The sequence below is a fragment of the Thunnus albacares genome, chromosome 14 (assembly GCF_914725855.1).
Source record: "Thunnus albacares chromosome 14, fThuAlb1.1, whole genome shotgun sequence".
Classification (NCBI taxonomy): domain Eukaryota; kingdom Metazoa; phylum Chordata; class Actinopteri; order Scombriformes; family Scombridae; genus Thunnus; species Thunnus albacares.
The window spans coordinates 2860474-2884045 of record NC_058119.1 but is presented as its reverse complement, the minus strand read 5'-3'; the positions used below and the strand labels follow the sequence as shown (position 1 = coordinate 2884045).

At 40.2% G+C, this 23572-nt stretch overlaps 1 protein-coding gene across 5 annotated transcripts in view; it reads right to left on the bottom strand.

Annotated features, from left to right (window-relative positions):
- Positions 1-23572, bottom strand: part of ltbp1 (latent transforming growth factor beta binding protein 1) — a 153853-nt gene that overhangs the window by 116325 nt on the left and 13956 nt on the right. For all 5 annotated transcript variants that reach the window (XM_044372810.1, XM_044372805.1, XM_044372806.1 and 2 more), the window contains exons 2-3: positions 21629-21699; positions 4279-4615 (exon numbers count right to left, since the gene is read on the bottom strand). In XM_044372810.1, the coding sequence (XP_044228745.1) occupies positions 4279-4615; positions 21629-21699 (408 nt within the window). The remainder of the gene's footprint in view (positions 1-4278; positions 4616-21628; positions 21700-23572) is intronic.

Sequence of the window (23572 nt, the reverse complement as noted above, 5' to 3'; positions counted from 1 at the left end):
TTGCCCTATTTTTTATCCTATCAGATGACAAAACGCTCTGTTGCTAGAACCAATAGGAGAATAGCTCCTTGTGAGAGATAAATCCTCTCTGCAAATTGAGAGCAGCTTTCGAGGACACAGATCTGGTAGCAATTACTGATGCCGGAGCAGTGCATAAAAAACCCCTCTTGATCGTTTTACAGAGTGCATGTAAAACTGAGCACATAAAATGTATTCATTAATATTTTAAATATCATTCATCAATATCACAGGTCTGGTCTAATCTATGACATCTAACTTGACACTGCTGGGTCATTTTGGATGTTTCCATCAACATGTTGCAATTAACATAGAGCTGGGGCGTAGGGATTGGTTTTGAGTCTATATTCACCGATTGGACCTGACAAGGTGTTGGGGCCATTTTCACTGTGTCTGATGCGACTGCACATTCTCCAATCATCTGCTGTAGTGACAGGCAAAACAAACCAATAGTTAACCACAGCAGGAGTTGGTGACATTTCAACTCCACTTATGAAAGTGCAGGGAGAAATCCTACCTATTATTACACTGATGGATGGTGATAATGAGAGTGTATTGGCCAGGCAAACCGCAATAACAGAACCTTCACACTGAGGGATCCATGTTTTTTTTAAAACACACAGAATATTCCCTGAGCTCAGATCAGCAATTGTGCAGAGTTGGCTTGCAGGCTTTACCATTCACCATGCTGTCAAACAGGCAGCATGCTACTAAACACACTGTCTGTGTGATTATCAACAGATGAACCCTCATACCAGCTTGGGGTAATGTTTGACAGAAACCATCCCATTTGGACTCCATTGGTAAACTATGACAAGGTGTGAAGCAAAAACACATTGGTGAGGATTGATTCCTTATACTAGATTTTCCATACAGATAATTAAACTAAAAGTGGAAGGCCAAGATCCCAGAAATTAAATCCCAGAACTGACAAAATGTTAAGTGAACAAACATCTGGATGTGATTCATGTTGATACGAACCTGAACTGGACAGAGAATACAAACACTGCAGTTACAATCCAGCTTTTTCTCCCCAGGACACTTAAACCTGCATGAACTGATTTTCTGGCAACATGGGGGCAGCAGAAACAAGCTATAAACACAACATCTGACATATCACTTTTTAAGTTGATATGGCCATTTTGTTAGCAGTCCACTTGCAGTTTGGTACTGGGTAGGTAGTGTACAGTGGCCTGCTGCTGCTGGAAACAACACTGACATTAGCAGTCAGAGGGACAAAACAGTGAAGTTGCAGGTCATAAAACCAAAACAAAGAGCTTAAAGAGGTTAAAAGTCCCAGTAGAGCTGAGGAGAAAGTCAAGTGATAATTCTCTGTGGGTTTGTCACTGTGATTTGACCCCTTTCACATACAAGCAGTCATGTGATTCACTGTTAATATAAAATATTTCTTACACGCTCTTTAACGGACCAGTGTGTAGAATTTAGTGGCATCTAGCAGAGTGGACTTCACAGAAATGGAATATAATATTTAATATGTCTTAATTAGTGTATAATCACATAAACTAAGAATTGTTGTGGTTTCGTTACCTTTAAATGAACCCTTTATATCTACAAAGGGAGCGGGTCCTCTTCCATGGAGGCCACCATGTTGCACCGCCATGTTTCTACAGTAGCCCAGAATGGACAAACACTGACTTTGTAGAGGGTCTGTCACGTTATTCGTGAGTTTTTCAGCCACTGTAGGTTCTCCTACACGCTTGGAAGGCAGGGGGGATATTCAGTAGGATGCAATTTGCAACCTCACTGCTAGATGCCACTAAATCCTACACACTGGACCTTTAAGTCATTCGAGGCAGAGATTTCCAACCTACAGGTCGGAGGTAGAACTCACATTTAGATCATTTTAATGTAAGATAATATGGGGCCAAGGATTGCTGTGGTTCTTAAGCTAGCATTTGGCATGTGATGAATGTTACTAACAGCAGAAACACTTAATTTGATAATGACATTGAAAAAGGAAATAATGTGGATCATCGTCATGGTGGATATCCGATCCGCTCAATATGATCTGTGCCGGCTCTAATACTGATCTGGTGTATCTGATCGATGTATCGCTGATCAATATTCAAGGTAAGTAGTCTGTCATTACCGTCTTGATCTGTATGTACTGTGTAGAATTATGCATCCAATCTCAACCAGACAAGATGTAGGAAACAAGAAAGACCTTGAAGAAAAACAGAGGCAAGCTGCTGTCAGTAGAGGTACAGCTTCAGCAGTGTCCAGGCTGCTGTGCTTTGTTTTTGTTGATTGCAACTTTAAAACAGTATACTACTGCTACAAAGCTGTTAATTGCATCAGATATAAAGGTTTGTGAGTGGAAGGTACACTGGTAAAGAGATATTGGGCTGATGTATTTGAAAATTTTTCATGTATTCTTAATATCAAACCATGTCCACTAGTTTATTTACTTGGATCAAAAATGGCCACTTTACATTCTAAATGGTACATCAGATTATTGGCTTGTCAGCCAAGCAAATAATACTAATAAACTGGAAACAATGTAAACCAAACTGTTAACTCTAACAATAAAACTGGCTGAGGGACTTCTTAAGAGTTGTTGGCAATGAAGAGTGGATTTTTTTTCCTGTTCAATTGATCATGTCCTGGTTTGGTTCTTTACAATATAAATGAAAAATGAATTCATATAAAATACGATTCACAGTCCAAAAAAGGCTATAAACTCCTGTTTTGAGGTAAGCCATTTGATATTATCTATCAAAGCATCATGGTCAGTGGCTGCTTTATGCTGTGGTATGCTGGAGTAATAGCATTACAGTTAATCATAGAAATAGGATTAAGAAGCTGATTAAGAGGGCTGGTTTTATATTTGGCACTGCTCCTAATATGCTCAAAATAGTCATGAAGTGTAGAACCTAGGGAAAGGTTCAGTTCTTCAATATGATGGGCGTCCTCTGGATGGTAAACTCAGTTAAACACCAACAGATGGTCCACAAAAACTTTCAGAAAGTCTTCTGTGCCTGCAGCTGTAGTTTGTTATATATTACAGTTTGCTCACAAAATGTTAGATTGGATGTTTTTGGACATTTATGGCTCTATGTAACATTGTATGTATTATAGATTTATTGGCATTGGTTTTGTTGTAAGATTGGTAATTGGCATTTTTATTGCCAGATTGACATTGTAGTGTCTTGTATTCACTGTATTATATGTAATGGTATTTTATCAGTATTATTGTACTTGATCTGCCTCTTGTGATTTACAGACAATGGACCTTATTAATGAAATGTCTGTGTATAGTTTTGACCTTAACTTTTGCGTAAGAACAAATTAAGAACTTTTGTCAGATTCATAAACATTTTCTCTCTTTCCAAAATGTTCACAAGTAGAAACAAAGTGTAGAAATGGTCAGGAGAACTCATTAACTGTGTGTGATGTGCACAAATTCTTCTTATGGTTTGTGGCTCAACAAGTCATCCAAACTAAACAAAAACGTAGTAAATGCCTTCCAAAACATCCCATACAAGCATTTTCTGTTCTCACATTCCTACCAGAAGGATGACATAGTTTGATAATGCCTTTCAAAACCATGCTACAAAAAGATTCATATTAATGTTTTCTCATCTGCTACAGCTATAGTTAAGGCTAAGGCACAAAACTTACTTGGTCAGGCTTAGGGAAAGGGTTGGGTTGCAATAACTACTGGATTAAAGTAGTTAAGGTTATGTATGGAAAACATGATTCTACCACATTTCATTTGAGTTTTCTGATGTGCAATGTCACACATTTGAGAGTGCAACAGATTTGTGAGTTCTGTATCCACGGCACACAAGTGTTATGTCCTGATCTTCATACTAAGCCTGACAGCCGACAATGGTTTTCTGTTAAAAAATTTAAATCAGACCGCTTGTATTTGGACATTTCCTTATGCTAATGACTGACATCAAATTTATAAAGCATCCTGATTCACAAATATTACCACAGGGGGAAAAACACAGTTATTTATTATTACAATGTATAGTTACTCTGTTTTCTCAAATAAATCTTAGAGAAAATAAGAAAACATTTGTGAATGAGTTGTGTTTTTGGGATGTGAGTGTTGTCTTTTACATGATTTTGTGATCTTTCTGTAGTTTTGTAATGCTTGATTGACTCAGTTCCTCTGACATGTACTACATCAGTAGCAGCTCCACAGTGGAGGACTGAGTTGTTCTAACACCTTTTCCAATAGTCAGAAGACAGCATGGACAAGTAAAAGCTGAATCAAAGTGGGATACTTACTGCTGTTGGATGTGCTGTTGGATGTAATGTGGTCGTACGAGCTGGGGGGCCGGCTTGACAGTTAGTTTCATCTGGCCCATGTTGTTAGCCGGAGGGGGGGCAGAGGCATAACCATTAGGAGGCACTTGCTGAGGTATGGGCCGCTGGGGTACCACATTGTGTCCATTCGTGTGACCAGTGGTGTGGCCGTTGGTGGGTCCGTTCCCAGGCAGTGCTGGAAAGGGGTGTGTGGGCACCGTCTTCTGTTCGCATGCCTTCCCATTTGAGCCAGGCTTGCAGACACAGAGCTGAGGCCTGAGGCACATTCCTCCGTTCTGGCATTGAGGGAAGCAGTTGGCTACAATGCAAAACCCAGACAGAGGAGAAAGAGAGAAGAAAAGACAGAGAGGAAGGAGAGACAGATGGAGAATGAGTGATGATGGTAAGAGGTCACACATACAAAAACACAGGGAAAGAGATGTAAGCATATGGATAAACTGTACTCGACTTTTCATGATTTTAAATGCACACACAGGTAAAAGTATGAAACATGCTTAAATCACACTTCTGTCAGGAATTTAATATCATACATCATCACTGTTTTAAATGTAGGGCTTCAAGGGAACTCTGGTGCATTTGCCATTTGACTTGGTTTGTTTAGGCTGGTGTGACAGCCATCAATGGAACTGGTGCGGACCAAACAACCAGACCGAGACTGCTTGAAACGGTGGGTTACAGAGATGTGTTGTTCTTATGTCCTACTCCATGTATCTTGGCCGATCATCATTAAAAACCAGTGAAGCATAGCAGCCAAAAAGTAAATTTCCCATACCCCGTCTTCTTTTTTTGTCCTGTTCCTTCCTATTCAACATTATTTATGACATATGAGGTCTGACTGCAGTCTTTACTAATAATATTCATAATAATTTGGTTGAATACAAACCCAACACAGTGGTGGGTCTTAATCTAAATAAATGATCAATCATCAATTTCAGACATGTAGCTAACAGGTCGCTAGTTAGTTTTTGAGTGTAAATGACAGGCCTGAGTCATCATCTCCCATTGAACTATTAAGCACATCATATTATTGTTTTAAGCTTAAAACACACACAGCTCGTCCTGTCAGTTTGAAGCTAATGTTAGCTTAAGCTGCTAAAATGCAGAGATGTCAACTGTACCTTTAATGATGGCCAGTGATATCAGACTTTGTCAGACGTGAAGATAAAGGAATCTTCATGCATCAGACAAATCTGAATTCAAACCAGTCTTGGTCTGGTTGTTTGGTCCTTCAATAGACAGGACTACTGAGAGAGGGATGAAGTCACTAGCACACGGTTATAGTGAGAAGTTTTTACCAAGGAGCTTAAACTCACATTTTGACATAAAGCTGAGGCAGTGTGAGCACAAAATGGAGCGACAGCTAAAAGGCAACAATAATTTTTTTTCTTTGGTGTAGACCAAGTAAACTCAACTGCAGGTGTGAACGTGATGTAATTTCAGCACAACTACATGATACATGTATCACTCTGTATCATGGATGTATTATAAGAGCTGGATACTGGACTAAAAATGGCGCCCATTCAGGCCTATAAGAATTGCTCGCGTGGCGCATATGCCAAAAAAAGTTTCTAGCTTCCGGGTTTGCTTCGTGTTGTGCGGCCCACTGAATATGCGCAGTAGTGTTTCCCCTGCTGGCCCCGCCCACGAGTTCCCGCTCAGCCCATAGACATTTACATTGTGATGACGTCACAGATTTTTAAATTGCTTTTCTCGACTCGAGGAAAGTTTTGCAAACATAAAACCTCCATGGATCAAAAGTTCATAATAGAAAGAGTCATAATTAACGTTGTTTGCAATTCGAGGCATCCTGTCAACAGTTTTACAGACGTCTGTTTTACAATGGTGGTCTATGGGGAAAATCCTTTTTGGGCCGCAGGGGGATTTTTCACTGCAATACCACGAGTGGCCACTGGGAAAAATTGGCTGCAAGGCTGCGCAGCGGCGTCCTATCCAGCTCTTATTATACATCCATGCTCTGTATGGAAAAGAAACCAAACTTCTTCGTTTTGGTTTATAACAGCAGTTGGCAACCAGCGTATTAGGTGCATGACCGCCACCTTCTGCTCCGGAGTGTGAACCAGAGATTAAATCCTCCACATTAATCCTGTCTGTCTAATAAACCCAAAGAAAACTCTACTGCTCCACCAACTTGGCAGGTTCATTAAAGTTTTAATGCTGAGCTCCTGAACTCCAGTCTTCCTAAGTTCCTCCTTCATATATTGTCTTTCTTGATCATACTTACTACAATCTATGCTTGCATGCATAACACTGAACATACAAAAATATGTGTATATATCGGTATCGGCATCGACAATTGGCCACAATGAGTTGGAAATATCAGCAAAGAGTCCAACATCGTGCATCCCTAGGTCATGTACATAGCATAATTGTATGTGTGCGCGCACACGCGCACACGCGCACACACACACACACACACACACACTATACAAATTCTGACACTTCCTAAATGCTACATGTATGATGTAATCTCAGCTGGCAACAATTTTCAGTCATTTATCACTGAAGCTGGTTGAAGAGGTCTTTTCAATGCCATTATTAGCCTCCTCCAAAACTATCTGCTACTATACATGTCAACACATGTTCACACACACAGCAGGAGAGCTTCATGTGCATTTCAGAGTGGAAAACAGGATGACATGTTGTTGAGGTTCTTTTCCAAAGTCAGTTTCAGTTGAACACGAATCAAATGCAAATAATATCATGTACACAACTAGGCAACAATAGCATGGTTAAAAAAAAACATGTCTTTTATTTTCTGTTGCATAATTTTCTTTTATGAAAACTCCATTGTCACAACGGGAGAAAAATTATGAGGGTTGTCATGTTACATGATGTCATGTAGGTTTGGCCAGTAATCTAACAATGAATCATTTTTATATCATGTCACAATTTGAAACATTGTGATATCACTTCTGCATTTTTAATTAAAATGTACATAATAAAACTGTGTCCAGCAAGCTGTAGGAGGTGAAAGGTGTAGTACACTTAGTGTAGTTTAGTATAATCACAACTGTCAGGGGCAAACTTACTCAGCGGCAGCTGAGTTGGCCAAACAACAAAAAAGAAACTGGGCAGTTATCTGGTTAAAATGCTTCATCAAGGAGAGATACCACTCTAGAGATATGACATTGAAAGAAACAGACAGTGGTTGCTGTGAGGACTTATTACCTTAGTGATACAAAAATATGGCTCTGGTCACCACTGCAAAACAACTGTTCTTCACGTTGTGGTTACTGCTCTAATATTATACTTGAACGTTAAGTGACATTTTTCAAGTGTTGAAAGGAGTGGACAACACACTTATAATTGATACTAATGATTTTGAAGAAAATTGTGATCTCTATAAAATCATGATTCTTATTTTAACTAGAATTGTGCAGAATTATCTAACAGGCAGCGTGGTGGTTGTTGAGGGACAAACAACTGGCTGGCGGACAGAGGGAGAATGTGAGTGAGGGGTGAGTTAAAGCTGGTATGATAGAAAGGAGGAGGGCTCTATTTTTCTCAAGGCGCAACGTCTCTTCGCAGCCAATCTGGTGAATTAAACACTCTTCAACCAGTAGATGTGTTTAAATTGGCATAAAGAATACTTTAATGAGATTAAAGTAGGAACGTCAGTAAGTCATTCTGCATTGATGAATGTGGCTGATTCTTACGGTATCTGTTATCCACAGCTGCTTTATACTGTATGAGAAGCTTCTCCTTCAGTTCATGAAATCCTTGCAGCCTTTGATTAGAGAAGTGTCACACCAAAGCACAGTGCCATTACTAGGGGTGGGAATCTTTGGGAATGTCACGATTTGATTCAAGCTGGAAGCTGGAAAGTTCACAATATATTTCACATTCATCTCGCAAAGGTATTTATTTAGTAATTAAATCAAAAAATGCTTGCAACCATTGCCTTTTGTGAAGATGAACTCTAGCACGTGCGCTGTACACTGTCTGGTTGTTGCAGCTGCCCTGCCCTCACAGTTGAGTTTTTTGTTCTGTCAATATCACGTTATTAACTAACATTTAGAAAATTGACTTTTGACATTTGTGAATCGATGCAGAATTGTCCATGCCCGCATTCAGGATGCATCTTAGAATCGATTTTTTTCCCCCATCCCTAGCCATTATGTACAGCCATTAACTGTGTTTACTGTCATTAAATCACCTGAAAATGACATCAGGCTGCTACAGAGTAACCACACACACCTACACACATCAGTCTGGTTGGTTATAACTTGTCTGTTTACGTGGGGTTACCAGAGTTCATCAGAGATGATGTAGCCATTTACGATGTAAGATGCAGTAGAAATAAAACTGAAATAGCATCAGTTTGATGCAATCATATTAATGGCTTCAACAAATGTTGTTATTTATTTCTATCATCATTGTACAAATCATTAAAAAAAACCCCACATGATCTGTCTCTGGCTGCAGAAGTGTGATTTCCTGAAAAAGCGTATTTCCATTTGCTGAGCTATGGTGTCATTCTTCACTGTGATTGGCTCAGTTATTTCAGAGCTATGAGACCAGTGGTGCGACTGGCTGAGAGAGTATTTACTAATCACCACACTCACTGATCTATATTCACCTTCACCCAACCCTTGCACTTTGTGCTGCTGCACATAAGTGAACCAAAATAGCAGGTGTGAATGGAGACGCCCACACAGCCCTTGCGCCCGAGACCTACCGCGCTGAGCTTGTGCGCTTGCATGGATAACATAGGGATAAATAATGACCACTATGTCACCGTTCCTCACAGTAAATCCACTTATACATTTTTATAGAATTTTCATTGAACAGTGAAATTAAATACAGTGAAAATAACTTTCTGTTTTATCTTTACATTAATCTGACAGCATTCAGTTCAAACTGATATCATGATGAAAAGTGATGAAAATGTTACAGGTCCAAAGCAGTAGGAATGCCCTTGTGCAAAGTGCAAGTAATAGTGACCATGTTGCATATTCAGACGTGACATCAACATGTTAAACTGCCACCAGATTAACATAAAGGGGTGCATGTCTGAGGGGGGCTAAAGAGACCAGTAAAAAGCCTGTAATTACACAGGGCTCTATTCTCTGCAGGCAGATGATAGGGGCATCCATTCATCATCTACAAAGCCTGCCTCAAAGACAACACGGTAGAGGTTTACATGCTGTATTTCAACACACACATGCACCTACATGCAAAGATATGTTTGGAGAAACCATACAAAGGAAGTTGATCACAGATAACACGCGCACACGCCTGGACCTTCCTCTGACTATATTCATTTCTTAACATAAACACACTGTTATCTTAATGGTCACCATAAGTAATACTATACTAAACCAAAAACTAACTAGCTAAAGTCCTAACCCTAAACTGACTTGCTGAAGTAGTGAGGGACAGAACACACACACACACACACCAGGCCACCTTCAAATGATACGCCCTGCTGTGTGTGTGTGTGTGTGTGTGTGTGTGTGTGTGTGTGCTTGTGTGTATGTGTGTATGTGTGTGGTGTGTGTGCGTGTGTGTGTGTGTGTGTGTATAAAGCCAGCAGGAGAAATGACTCAGAAAGAGGCCAGCCCCTCTCACTCTCCCCTGGGTCTGTGAGGGTGTGTCACCACCTCACTAAGCTTGTTAGTCTAATTAGTGACTTTGAGATTTGTGAAAATGATTAATGAAGGGAAAACTACATGGTTGATGAAAGACATCTGCTGGCACGAGGAAAAGATACCTTTCTCTGAGGTTGTCCAAATTCTTCCAGACCAGCAGTTTTTTTTGTCTGATGTATAACATCTTCTATTAAAAATCAGATCTGGGACACCCCTCATACTGTATGATGGATATGACTGAACGATATATATAGAATTTATACAACATCACTAGCCTGGGGGCAAACTAACCTGAAGTGATCTGATTGTAATATGATGATTTTCTGTGTAGTATGAAGAAACATTTTGTTTGTGTGGAATCCATGCAGCATTGAAGTCATATTGAAGGTACTGCATTACACTGCATGAGAAAAATTCTAATTATGGTTCAGCTCAACATCCAAGTGGCAATGACAACTGATTACTGTGTTTTTCTGTAAGCTTCTGGAGTTTAAGGAGGGTAACTAAGCTGTGAAGACCTCTAGCTTTGTCCCAGAACCAAAAACAAGACCTCTCATTGCTCTCCGTTACTTCAGACTTGTGGCATTGAGTTCATGTTATCTCTCGGTCTGTGTCCGTCTGTCTGTATGTATGTATGTGTGTTTGTCGTTCAAGTATCTTGAGAGCTGTTAATCCGATCTACTTCGTACTTGGTAGGTGGATTGCTTGGTGGGGAAACGAGGAAGTGTAATGTCAATATGTGAAGCTGTTTGGCTGAGCGGTTTTTTAGAAATATATAAAAATACCCCATAAACAACATTGCTTCTGCTTCTTCTTCTGTACGTGGATTCAACAAGCGGAAATACGGACAGCGCCATTCTGCCATTGAAATGTACAGGTAGAATGTATCGGTAATTGTAGCGTCTACTACATTTGTGGTGTTTAGGGGAGGAGCACTGTTCTCTCTAGGTTTTGAGATATTGGCCTGTTCTGAACAGGCACATTTTGAATGGGCACTGCACTAGTCTGTCTGGTAAAGGAAGGAATCTCTGTCTGTATGTCTGTGTGTCTGTATGTCTGTATGTCCTTCGCATATCTCTTGAACCGTTCATCAGATCGACGTCACACTTGCTGGGTGTATGGCTGGGTAACAAAGGGAGAGCAGTGTTAAATTTGGGGCAATTTGGACACGCAGCACAATTAATATTAATAAACTTAAACTCTGAATAAACAAGCAATAAGCCGCTCCACTCTGCAGCAGTGGGGCAGGCCCTCTGGGTTTTGCGACAGCACTTCATGATCAGAGCTGTACGACTCTGCCATGAGACGAGTCAAGGGGACGACATCTCTCTTTGTTTGATAACGTTAAAAGTTAGGCTTTGTTGTGGGTTTTCTGACTCATTTTAAAAAAGACAAGAGCAAAAGAGAGAGAGAGGGCAAGCGAGCCGAGAGCACATGCCAGCGACAGAAAGGCTGGAAATGAATGACAGAAATACGTTATTTTCTGATTGTCTCACAGCGGTTACATTCTAAAGCACGAATAAAACACCCATCAGACACTCAACAGATGATTTACTGTAAAGACAGATGCTCCTTTAGTACAATTTGGACAAGTGACACATTTAATTAACTTTGAATAAACAAGCAAACAGCGAGCCGCTCAGCTCTGTGTTTGAGTGCAGCAGGGGCTATTTGATATAAACACCATCACATCACAGTGGGGCGGGGCTTCTGGGCTTTGACTTGACTTTACACTTGGCGGGTGTACTGGTGAGGACCCAAGGAAGTGCATTGTCGAGTGTGAAGTTGTTTGGACATGTGAAATGTTTAATTAATGTTGAATAAACAAGCGAACAGTGTACCGATCAGCTCCTGTGCAATGGGGGCTGTTTGATAAATACACCGTCATACCACAGCAGGGTGGGGCTTCTGGGCTCTGTCTTGCTGAGCGGGACAAAGGCACACACCCTGCTCAGTTGAACTGCCCGAGATGGAGGAACGAGCACACACACAGGGTCGGAGGCACTAAAACTAGCCAACAGGAGCACAGACATGTTTGACTGGCAGCAGAATCAACAAATGGAAGGCCGTAAACTGCTTCTGCAATTCAACCTCAGTTTAGTCTCACTGGTGAAGTCTCTGTCTGGATTGAAACCATTTAATTTATTGAATCCTTATCATTTTAATTCATACATGTATATGTGGTTCTATAATATTAAGCAATCGGCCCATTCTGAAGAGGCACATTTTGTATGGGAACTGCACTGGTTCTATCTAACAATCTATGTCTCATTGGATGTTTTGTAAAGTTATAATCACGTCCACTTTCCACAGTGACTGTCCAGGTGTGCAGAGGTGTGAAAGTGGGCAGCATTTTGACACAAGCCTTCTTTTTTATTCTTCACACAAATATTTCTGTCACTTGTTTGAAGCATGCCAAGACCTTGACAGTCATGTCCTATGATTTCTACAATGCATTCAACACCATCCAGTTCCAATGCAATCTAGCAATTCAACTACACCCAACATGGTAGCCTCATACCTACAATGTATGCAGCTGGCTACTGAGCAATACTTCAGTGGCCAGCTGCAGTATGTTCACGTGGGCGGCAGCATCTCTGAGATAGTGATGAGCACTGGCGCACCCTTCTGTACTAGGAGCACTCCTCCTCAGAGTCTACTCCCTCCTACAGTTTATACTTTGTGTCTGACTTCTGTAGAGGTACACTTGTTTTTAGCCAGCCATCGTGTTCTTTGCAGAACAGCTCGTCCCAGAATGTTTTTTTTTTAGGTTTTGGCCCAAACTTAGTACAAAGTGTAAACCTGCAGACCATGGCATTGGTTACACACACAGTATCTATTTTCAAGGCCACTTTGCACATCTCATCAGACAAGGTTACATTAAATGTCACGTATGAACATTCTCAGGTACAACCTTGACCAATCTTAAAATCCATATTCCAGGTGGCCCTACCTTTAACTTGTATTTAATTTTGTATATGTATTGATATACTGTAGATCTATCTAAACCATGCTGCAGTTTTTACTCTGTTACAGCAAGGTTAGTGTTAAATCATATTGAATTGTGCTTGAAAGCTAATATGATAGCCTCCTCCACTTATGAGTCTCTGGGTCTCCCTTGTCTCAAAGGTCATGGATGTATTAAGAGCGTTCATGGTCAGCGCTGTCAAGATGGTTTGCGTTTGGTCAACTTTGCCCACACAAGTGAATCCACTACTCACAGCAAATTTATTGAAATTAAATGATTTCAGTTCCGGGTGTGACTGGGCCTTAACTCTGTAACTGTTGTCGCCTCTGACATTTGACTCCCATCTCTTTGCCTGGTCTAGAAAGGCATAACCACCCTAAAACTGAACCAATGACACTTTCAAAAAGACTCTAAGATATCACCTAAAAATTAAATTCATTTTTGGAACGTGTTCAACACATTTGAGGCTTTTTTTGATCCTATAGTGTAAAAGAGTGCATTAGCATGGAAGTGCTCAAATTTCAGACCATTCTATGTTCTGACACAATATACTGTACTGTAGGGTCTAAATTCAGTCTCAGTCCAAAAAGTATATGCCTTAGTGTCTACTTTCAAAATCTAATATCAGTTGAGTTACACCCCCCAACAACCCTCCTCCATAGAAAGATTACCTCAAAGATTACATCATTGCTGTCTTTTCCCCCCCGGAGCTGAGTTATGTTAGCATTTTGAAATAACCCCACAGTTAATTTTCCACTTTGGGCGAAGCTTTTTTGCTTTCTTTTCCGACTAGCGTAAATAGTTTTCATTTCCCCCACCCCTCTCTGGCCTGGAGCTGAGGCTGCCATCTGTTCTACGAATAGTTTTCTCTCCCTCTCTCTCAGACTGAGGTCAGCTACATAAGGGCTCTGTTCTGTGACGAGGGTGACGGACTAAGTGACGGTAATTTACTTGTTAGCTGGGGACAGGAAATAGATCAGTCATGGTGATGTTCTCACTCTTTTGATCACAGTATGCTGGGCCTGGCATGCAGGGAACCCCTCACCCACTCACACTGAGGTCTGCTAGGGGTTTGTAAGAGTTAAAAATATTTGGGGGGTTGTGTGTGTGTGTGTGTGTGTGTGTGTGTGGGGCTATGTGCATGTGGTAGGGATCCAAGGTGAGAAGCAAAAACTGAGAGGCATAATGATTTTCTTTGTGTCACTGCCTTGTTGCAAGATCTTAAAATTCCAAAGTGAGGGAAAGAAAATTGCTCAAACTTTATGGGTAACTGCAACAGCCTGTTTAACCTTGCATGTGGCTGGGACAGATGTTCACTGAATTCAGAAGCAGGTAGCGGTGGAAAGATATGACATCGATATATGAGGTATTGAATTCCACATTATCTGAGTCACTGCTGGCCCTCAGAGTTCAGATTAGCTCTGATAAGGCTGTCTGTTGAGAATCGATGGGCCTCACTAATCCTCTGGGTGAGAGATACACTTATCTTTTCACTGGCCAGCAATGATGACGGTATTGAGACACCATCATATGAAATATCCAAGTTATTCACAGTCATCAACTAAATCTACTTTGACTCGACTCCATTGATGTATTCATCGTTAGGCAAAAAAGTACTTATACATACAAAAAAATCATAACCTACTGTAACAATAGGATTGTTGTTCCTAGTTTGTGTTGTTCCAGGGAGCAATTAGAGTGGGACACTGACCATGAGTAACGCTGGCTAGAACTGAATGCAATGTGAAGATGGTCTAAGTTAATAAAGTCACAACCGTTAATTCTGTATGATATGGCAAGAACGGAACAGAATGAAACACCTACCAGGGAAAAACATTTTGGTTAATATTGCTTGCCATCTTATATACAAAGGGTTCAATGCCCGTTCAGGCTGTTGAACCCCTACTGACTCACTACTGACCCCCACTCCTCCAACTCCCACCACCAGCTCTCTGTGCATTGTGTACACTCTGTCAACTTGAAGTTCAATTCAAAACGAAAACTAGTTTATTACAACTTAGTTTTTAGATTTGTAGCTCTGGCCATCAGTTCTGGTAACACTGTAATCACTAAAGAAATTGCTGATATCTTGAAATCTTGGTGACATCCCTAAATATAGGTCCTCAAATGGGCGACAAACACACGGAAGGCTGGCAGGCCTATAACATTTCTAATAATTCATCATTGCAAAAGAAAATTGAGTCTACACACTTTGATTTGAAATTTTACCATTTTTTCTGTTCTTTGTATTTGGTAAACATGGGAGTTTGTGTTTGATTGTCTGATCATTTGTGTTAGTTGCCCTGTTGCCGTGTTCACAAGTCTCATCAATTACTTTGGTGAGTATGAGGTTATAACTGGTGTAATTGATGGCTAGAGCAATGAAAATAAATCCAAGTTGTAACCATGGTTTTTATTAGAGCATGCACCAAATGGCAGCTTCATTATATACCCAGAGACCCAAAAACCAACCTATATTACCTGGCCCCAGGTTTGTTTTTTGTGTTTGAATGAACTTCATTTATAAATATTCTGCATATGAGCACAATGTACAGCAGGTCAGGAGGAGGAAGACGAGGGAAACATAAATGAATTAAATTTCAACCATACTTGGAAATATAAACAATTTTTTTTTTTTCATTATTTTTGTTGTTGGTTTCAGTTTGTAGTATTTGTTATTCTGTTCTTTTATGTTCATGTGTATATTTGTCTTACTTTTTAAAAATGTAAATAAAATTTTAAATTTTATTACACAAACTACAAAATTGGGAAATTCAAATACTCACCTTCCCCTATTGCCTTTGCTAGCTACTACGCCACGACCCATGAGCTAATAGTCATGTAAAAGTTTTATACGATGACCCAAATCACATGTGATTGAATAAATGTACTGTATATATACACTGCAATCAAAGATGAGTCATGACAAAATATGTCAATGTTTTACAGGAATAGAAAATAGATGATTTTTTAATATATTTGGCATATAACAAGAGATGAATGAACAATTAACACTGAATTATGTATTTTTTGTTTCACTGTTTCTTTAAGAGTAGAGACGTCATATTCGTACATAGATAGCTACACAGCTACATCCATGAAAAGTAGAGAAAGAAAAATGGCCATAAGTGTGGATGAGATCGATGCAGCAGTACGGGTTGATATAACTCTTCAATCAGCAGATTTCTTCAATGGTTGGGCTGAAAGCTGAATTGTCCCTAACAACGGCCACTGCAACATCTGCATCCAGGGAAATGATGTCTGCAGGAAAGACATCACTCACTACTGATTGGTAAGGAGAAAATAGATAACCCCACCCTCCCCAACAGGAGTTGGCTAACATGAACACAAGGTCAGACTGAATAGTTAAAGTGAAATGAAATGGCAATTCAGTGAGTCACAGTCCTGTCTGACAATTCATCATCCAAAAGTCTTTCTCCTCCTTTTTTCTCAGGAAAACATACTTTATGCAATGATACCAGCCTTCTCCTGTTAACTTCTGTACATATTTTTTTATATTTATTATATATTTTTTCATATTTCCTTAGTATCTCATTGCCTCCAGTTATGTGTTAAATCTCTGAATCAACTGCCTTCTACATGTGTGTTCTTTGCATTTCTCTGCTAAAAATGGCCTCTTCCTATCTTTAAAACCAGCGTGCCCTTTCTTTACCAAAAAGGAAAGCAATTAAAATGAGATGACGGAAACAATGATAGATTTTATCATGGAAAAATCAGCCTCTCCTGTTGACAATGAGATTGGCCAACGCCTGAGAATACTGAGTGACGTTACCACCTGCAGTGGGCCATTAGCCTTTGCTGCAGGAAAGCATTCCATTGTTGGGTGACTCATTCAGAGACTTTGTATCTGCAAAGGTGGTTAAGTGAGGTGAGCGTGGACATCATCCAGATACAATACCCGGCGACAGTCACATCTTAATCGACTTGACTCCCCCACTGCCCTGTGAACTGAGGTGTCAAGCACATTGCTGAACGTTTACTGCACCTCCCCTTTCACTTTATAACACCTGCATTCAGCACGCAGCCCTCCAGTGTCAGTGCTGCTGATGGACATTATAATGAGCTGTAATGGGCTTGGCCACTAGGCAATGAAGAGCAAACTACTTGAGTCAGCACGTTGCCAGGTGTTCCTCTGGCCAACCCACATGGAGAGAAAATGGGTTTGTTTTTTTTTTGGGGGGGGGGGGGGGGGGGTTTATATATATATTTATTTTTCACTCTCAAATATCAGTATTGTTTGGGCTCTAGTTACAACTATGAAGATGAGAAGACATTCCTTCTCTGTGCATCATTACACAATGGTGAGGCTAGATTAACAGCTGGGCGAAGAGGGCACCACACACCCAAGGTCCCCCAAAAGTCCAAGATTCACTGCATGTCAGCTGGTTTTGGTACCATGATTAATGGCAAATTTGTACAACTAAAGTACAATATCAACTAAGACGGCTCCTATGTTATTACAGTACCTAATGATATCATCCTGTCTTGTAGAAGTGCCCTGTGTCCATTTTATTATTTCACTTTACAAATACCCAGTTATAGTGTCCATACACCAGTGTTTTTCTCAAACTTTGGCTGCCTTCTTTCAGGAAAGTAAACTGAGCAATTCCACAAAATTACAAAGATGTTTTGTCTGCGAGATAGCCGTGATGTAGACACTTTAGGCGGATTCGACAAAGAGCTATTCTGCCCTGCAATTCAATAATTGGCCAACGTTTGACTTCATCCAGTCTGGAGGAGTAACTGGAATGTCTCCTGATCATTTCTCCTGAATCAGATGAGTTTTGTACCGCTGAGTCACATGTTCACCACTGCTACCAAGAAAAGAAGCAAACCAAAATAAGCTGTGCTCTACAGCAACACGTGAAGGTCCAACATACATCTGTGTCCATTTCTGTCTTATTTATGGCAGTCAGGGAAGAGCACAAGGAACATTCCTGACTGACCACCATTAATAACAGAAGGTTCAGAATTTGACTTCTGCAGCAATAACAAGGTATGCCATAGAAAGAGGTCATTGCGTTATTTGTGACAAGGTATGTCTTTTGAAGTCCTCTTGAGTGTATATCATGTGTGACATAACACAGAAAATGTCAGTTACTGTTTTCACTGGTTTTAAGTCTTCCCACGACATTAAAAGAAAGCCTGGCGTGGTTAGGATGAGTGAGGGGATGGGGGTTGAACCGACAACCTGAAAGAACACTTTATGTATGGGGACTAAATGGCTCCTGTGGCTATGTGTAAGGCTGCACCAGGACAAAATCAGTCCATTGTTAATTCATGTTGTTACTCTGTTTGACAGCATCACTTGTTTGTAATGAAGGAGCGGAGGAGGGATCTGTTGGAAATTCATCACGATAACAAGCGATGACGGATTCCACATGTTGCTCTGCTGGTTCATGGGAGCTGTATTTTTTGGATGTTAATAAAACCACTGTTGTTGTTGTTAAACTTTGTTGAAAAAATAGAAAGAGTTCAAATTCCAATGCTGGATGCTGCAGTGGATGTGGCAGTGGCACCACATTAGGATTCAGCTCTCTATTGTTTGTTCTATGTGAACATTGAAATGAATGGGTAAAACGTCAGTATTAAAGGCAAAAAAGCACAGTGGTACATGCTGTTTTTGTGCCTAAAATAATCTTTTCAAATCTGTGCATTGTTTTCTCTACTCAATTGCTATAAATGTTTTAAGAAATGATAAAAACACATAGCACACTGCCCCCTCATTTAAAATACTGTAAAAAAAAAACAACAACTATAAAACAAAAACAAAGAAAAAGAAAACTTACCACTTACTGACCTAAATACACACCACTCACAGGTTGAGATAAACATTCTAATTACTCATTAATTCTCTCTTTAGGGGCAGGTGTACACATACAAACATATAAACTACTGCTTTGTTCATTCCATTCATTATATCTCCAATTTTAGCATCTGGATGGGGGGAACTGGATGACACAGACTGTCAAAGCCAAAGAACCAGAGGAATGTCCCCTATTGGTCATTGTCCAGAAGGTTTGCACAGTGTTTCCTGTGCCTGTATAAACAAAAGGAGTCTCTCCGCCCACAAGTTTCAAGTGTTCAGCTGATATGGGCTCAAAGCCCTGCAATGGTAGTCATGATGACACTGAACTTTAGCACCACCTGTACTTATTTTGATTCTTTTCAATGGTAAATGTGGGTCAGACACTTTTGCACTGTGCTCCTCTGCTGTGGTGGAAGGTGATGTGCAGGTTACAGAGTGGCAGAGCCACACTGTGAGATCTGCTGAACACAAACACGAGGGAGTCCTGTTGCTCTCCAGAGAACACTAGTAGTCTTTCCCTCCCAAGACTCCAGCAGATGGGCACAGCACTGGAGAAAGGCTGTTTACTTCTTAAATAACAAGTTGGCGAGACACTGCAAATAAGAAAATGATCTGGCCAATGGGTCTGGGCCAAGACGTATAATCCATTTCAAATCTGTTTCTCTTCCACTCTGAGACACGTGCTTTTGCCAGTCGGACTGTATAATAACAGTCTTCTCATGACTCGGCAATGGAGGGTCCAGACACTGGGCCTCATTCATAAAATGCATGTTTGCACTGATTTGATCTGAACTGCATTTGCACAAGAACTATTACGGGATTTATCATTATTTTTGTAATCATGAAATGTTTGTATATAAGAGCAAAACGTATGTTTACCTGGAACCACTTGGAAACAGACAAGCACAAATCCTTGTGTTCTGCTCTAAGCTATATGATTCAAAGTAAAGAGGACTAAAATGTTGAGGGTACAAAGAGTCAACAAGTATGTGTGTGTGCAGGGGGAATTTTGTATTTTATTTTTTTCACTATATCCATTTCACCCTGAGCAAGATAGTGTGAATATTGTGTACTTTTCTTAATTTATAGCTAGGCTGCTGTTGAACTGTAGCCAAAGCCAGTGCACAAATATTCACACCCTTCTGTCATTAGCAAAAAATCTGGCACAGTTATTTCCTGATGACAATCTTGGAGGTCAGAGTGATTTCTAAGAGTGTGATTTCTCAGCAGAGACCAATTTTTAGGATGTCATCCCTTCTGAATTAGGGTGTGGGATAGTTATGTAGAAACCAAAATTGGAAAAAAAATAAATAAATCTATATATGCACTGCAGTGACATCTAGACTCATTTTTGTAAGCTCAAAATGCAGAAATTGCATATGATGTCTGGTATGGCTGACAGCCAGGCTCAGCCAGGTTGACAGTGACAACACACATAGTTAAATGTGACAAAAGTTGGCTGAGCATTCCTGTGGAATGCCAGGATTCATATTAAATGATGTTTTGACCTATCACTATGCTGCACAGTGAGTTACAGGCTGTGCTGTCATAAATCTACTGGGCCTCATGACAGGTGACACCATTCTCTAGCCTCGACCTCACGTAGCTTAAGGCTGCTTTTAAATCCTGCTCTCACCCGAGCAAAACACATCTCATCTTTACAGATCAGTTTATTCCAATTCAATCATCACTATCAGTGGATTTGCACTCATTTTTCACACATATCGATTCTATATCGATTTTATTTTTATGATTCCTATTCTCCATTATTTTGTAGTTTGTTACTTTTTATGTGTATTTGCCTCTCAAACAGAGATGACCATCACTGTCTCCACCTCTCAGTTGACTCTTTTCACAGCAGACATTTTGACTTGTCAAAGCAGGAAAAGCACAGGTGTAATTAATATCATTAACAATGGATCCATTCCATTAATTTGTCCCAGTAAGTCATGTCAGTGAGTGAGCGAGCACAATACTAGAGCCCTGAGACTGGCTAAGCTAAAGGGTGCTGTACTTTTGTTTCTGAATACCTTAATTCTTATGTTACCGACCAGGTAACCTATCAAGCCACCCAACATGCACTTGTGTTTCTAGCATCACCAGCTATCATTTTCAAGATTCTGCACTTACCTATCTTGGGCCCTGTCACTCACCTTTCTTCTAACCCACAGTGCTTCAGGTTCCTCCTCTTCCTCCTCCCACCTCAGTTAACAGGGACAAAACCCCTACAGCCATCCTCCACTGGGCCGACTTTAGGTTTCCAACCACGCTCCTCTGCCTATGCTGCCTCTAGAACATTTCTACTGTATCCTCCCAACACACTGTGACTAAAAATATGCATCTCATTTTAACACTGATAAAGTTGAAAATGGCCATTCATATGCATATGATGAAGAACCACAGGCTTATAATTATGAGCTAGCTTGGCATTCAGTTCCCTCATGATGCTTCCGAATTCCGAGGTGATGTCGCCTTTATATGAACAGCAGGGTGAAGTGGAACTTCTTCATCAACTGACATTTCTAAGAAGTAGATTCACACCTCCTTGACAAGGGCAAAGTGAATTTATGGTTATGTGCTGACAGAAGACATTAAAAGTTGATGAGTGCCTTTCATTTTTCATCCCTATTTGCTTTGACTTATTTCACTGTCGTGATGAACAAAAATTTCACTAAATTAAGAAAAAGAAAAAAACAAAAAGGACATTTCTGAAGAAGGAGCATAGTGTAAGAGGAAACAAGAGAAACTCCTACAACATAGAGCTTCAAAGTTCCTGTTAAGCGTTGGAAAGAATATGGTTTCAGTGCCTGGAGCACTTTTGCCAGAGTTTATGTGTAGACTTGAGCTGCTGTATAATGTGAAGACGTTGTTGTGTTGTAAGGGGGGTCGGTTTACACTTACGCTTTGTGCACCGCTGCGATCCCTGAGCTTTACTCCATCCATGACAGCACTGCCCTCCACAGACATTCACGCTGCAAATACAAAAACAAGCAGAGAGACATGGAACTCAATGACAGAAGAAAGGAACACAAGCTTGTCTCCCCCCCCCCCCCCCCCTCTCCCTCTCTCCTCTCCTGCCGCCATCAGTGTATCAAAACTGAGAGTTGAGGTGTCTGTATTGAACAGGTAAACAAGTCTTTGACCTTTAAAAGAGATGGCATTTCAAATAGATTATCTCCTTTACTCAAGATGTCAACATCGACTACCATCCTACACCTGACTGGACACATTTTTACCTCTGATTTTTACTTTGGAGTTGAGGTAATAGGCGATGCTAATTTCATCTGGAGGTGTGCAACTTTTTGACACCACACTGTTTGCCAGATAAAGTGTACACATTTAGTTGGCATTGTTTTATCATGTTATTAGTTTGTTTAACGCAGTTATATTAATTAATTTCTCTTTGACTCTGAGTTACCTGACCTGCTGAGTTCTATTTCCTGGTCTGGCAAAAAGTTGTGTCTGAGGGTGGAGCCTGGTTATATGGCCCGAGCCAAGGATCAAACCAAAAGCTCAGACAGCATGGGGAGGATCAGGGTTTCTTTGTGCTGACTTTTAGTTATTGTCTATGTTGTCTTCCCCCTGTGTGTGTGTTTATTGGTTTGATCAGCCAGTATATATACGTCTCCCTCATGACTCATTCTGTTAGGTCTGTTAATTGAGTTAACTTCTTGTTTTATGAACCTTATTTTTCTGTAGAGATATGTATTGTTGACCGCTTTTTAAGAGCCTGATAACTTAGTTCATTCAGTTACCTTCATTTATTTGTATTTGTTCAATCTTTTTTTGGGAAAATAAAACCCTGTTTTGAAATTTAAACCTGTGTTACCTTGACTGCTTCGTCCACAACACCAGGGGTTTTTTAAAGGCAAGTCATGTCGTCATCTAAATGTTCACCATAGTTAAGTGATTTTGGCACAATCTGCCAGCCGGATGTTTTCCAGACTTGGATGTTGTCACAAACACAGAGCTCATGAGATGTGGTCTGGCCTCGTGATACTGAATTTGACTGATGGCAGTATATACAATACCCAAGTTGCTGAGGTGTAGTGTTTATTGTGGCAGGTTTGTTAGCTTTTCAAAGCCAATGTGAATATCACAAACTTTGTTTTACTACAAAACTTTGGTTTAGGAAAGGTCAACAGAGACTTAATAGAGCCAAGCTGTTGGAAGCTCGACCAATCTGAGAGCTCACATCACATCTTAAACGATGATGAGTCACCGCCAGTGTTGGGAATAAACGCATTACTGTAATTCCACTACTTTTGGCGGTAAATAGTCACGTAACTAATTACATTTTCAAATTAAATTACACAATTTCATTTACTGAAATTTAAATGGGTTTCTTACTCATTACTTTTGTTTTACATGAAAATAGTGGACAGCTGCAGAGGATAACAGATAAACACAAACACATCATTTGAAAAGTCACATCATTGTAGCCAACTCTCGGTAAAACATAGGCTTTGTCTCTGGAGTAATGACGTTATATATTGTAAATAATACCTGTTACTGAACTGCTGCTGCTGCTATTCCTGGTTTGAGTTTGGATCTGTGGGAAAACCCCGAGCAGACTTTTTGCGTTTTCTTTCTTGTATGTTTGTGAAACTGGATTCAACTGAACTGATTTGGACAAAATGGACCTTTTACTGAGTGGATTAAACTCTGAGATTGTGGGACAAGTTACAATTTTGCATTAAAAGTAATGCAAAAGTCACTTTCCCTCGTAACTAATTACTTTTTATATGCAGTAATTGGTAAAGTAATTCAATTACTTTTTGAGAGAAGTAACTAGTAACTGTGACTAATTTACAGTAACTTGCCCAACACTGGTCACCGCACTTG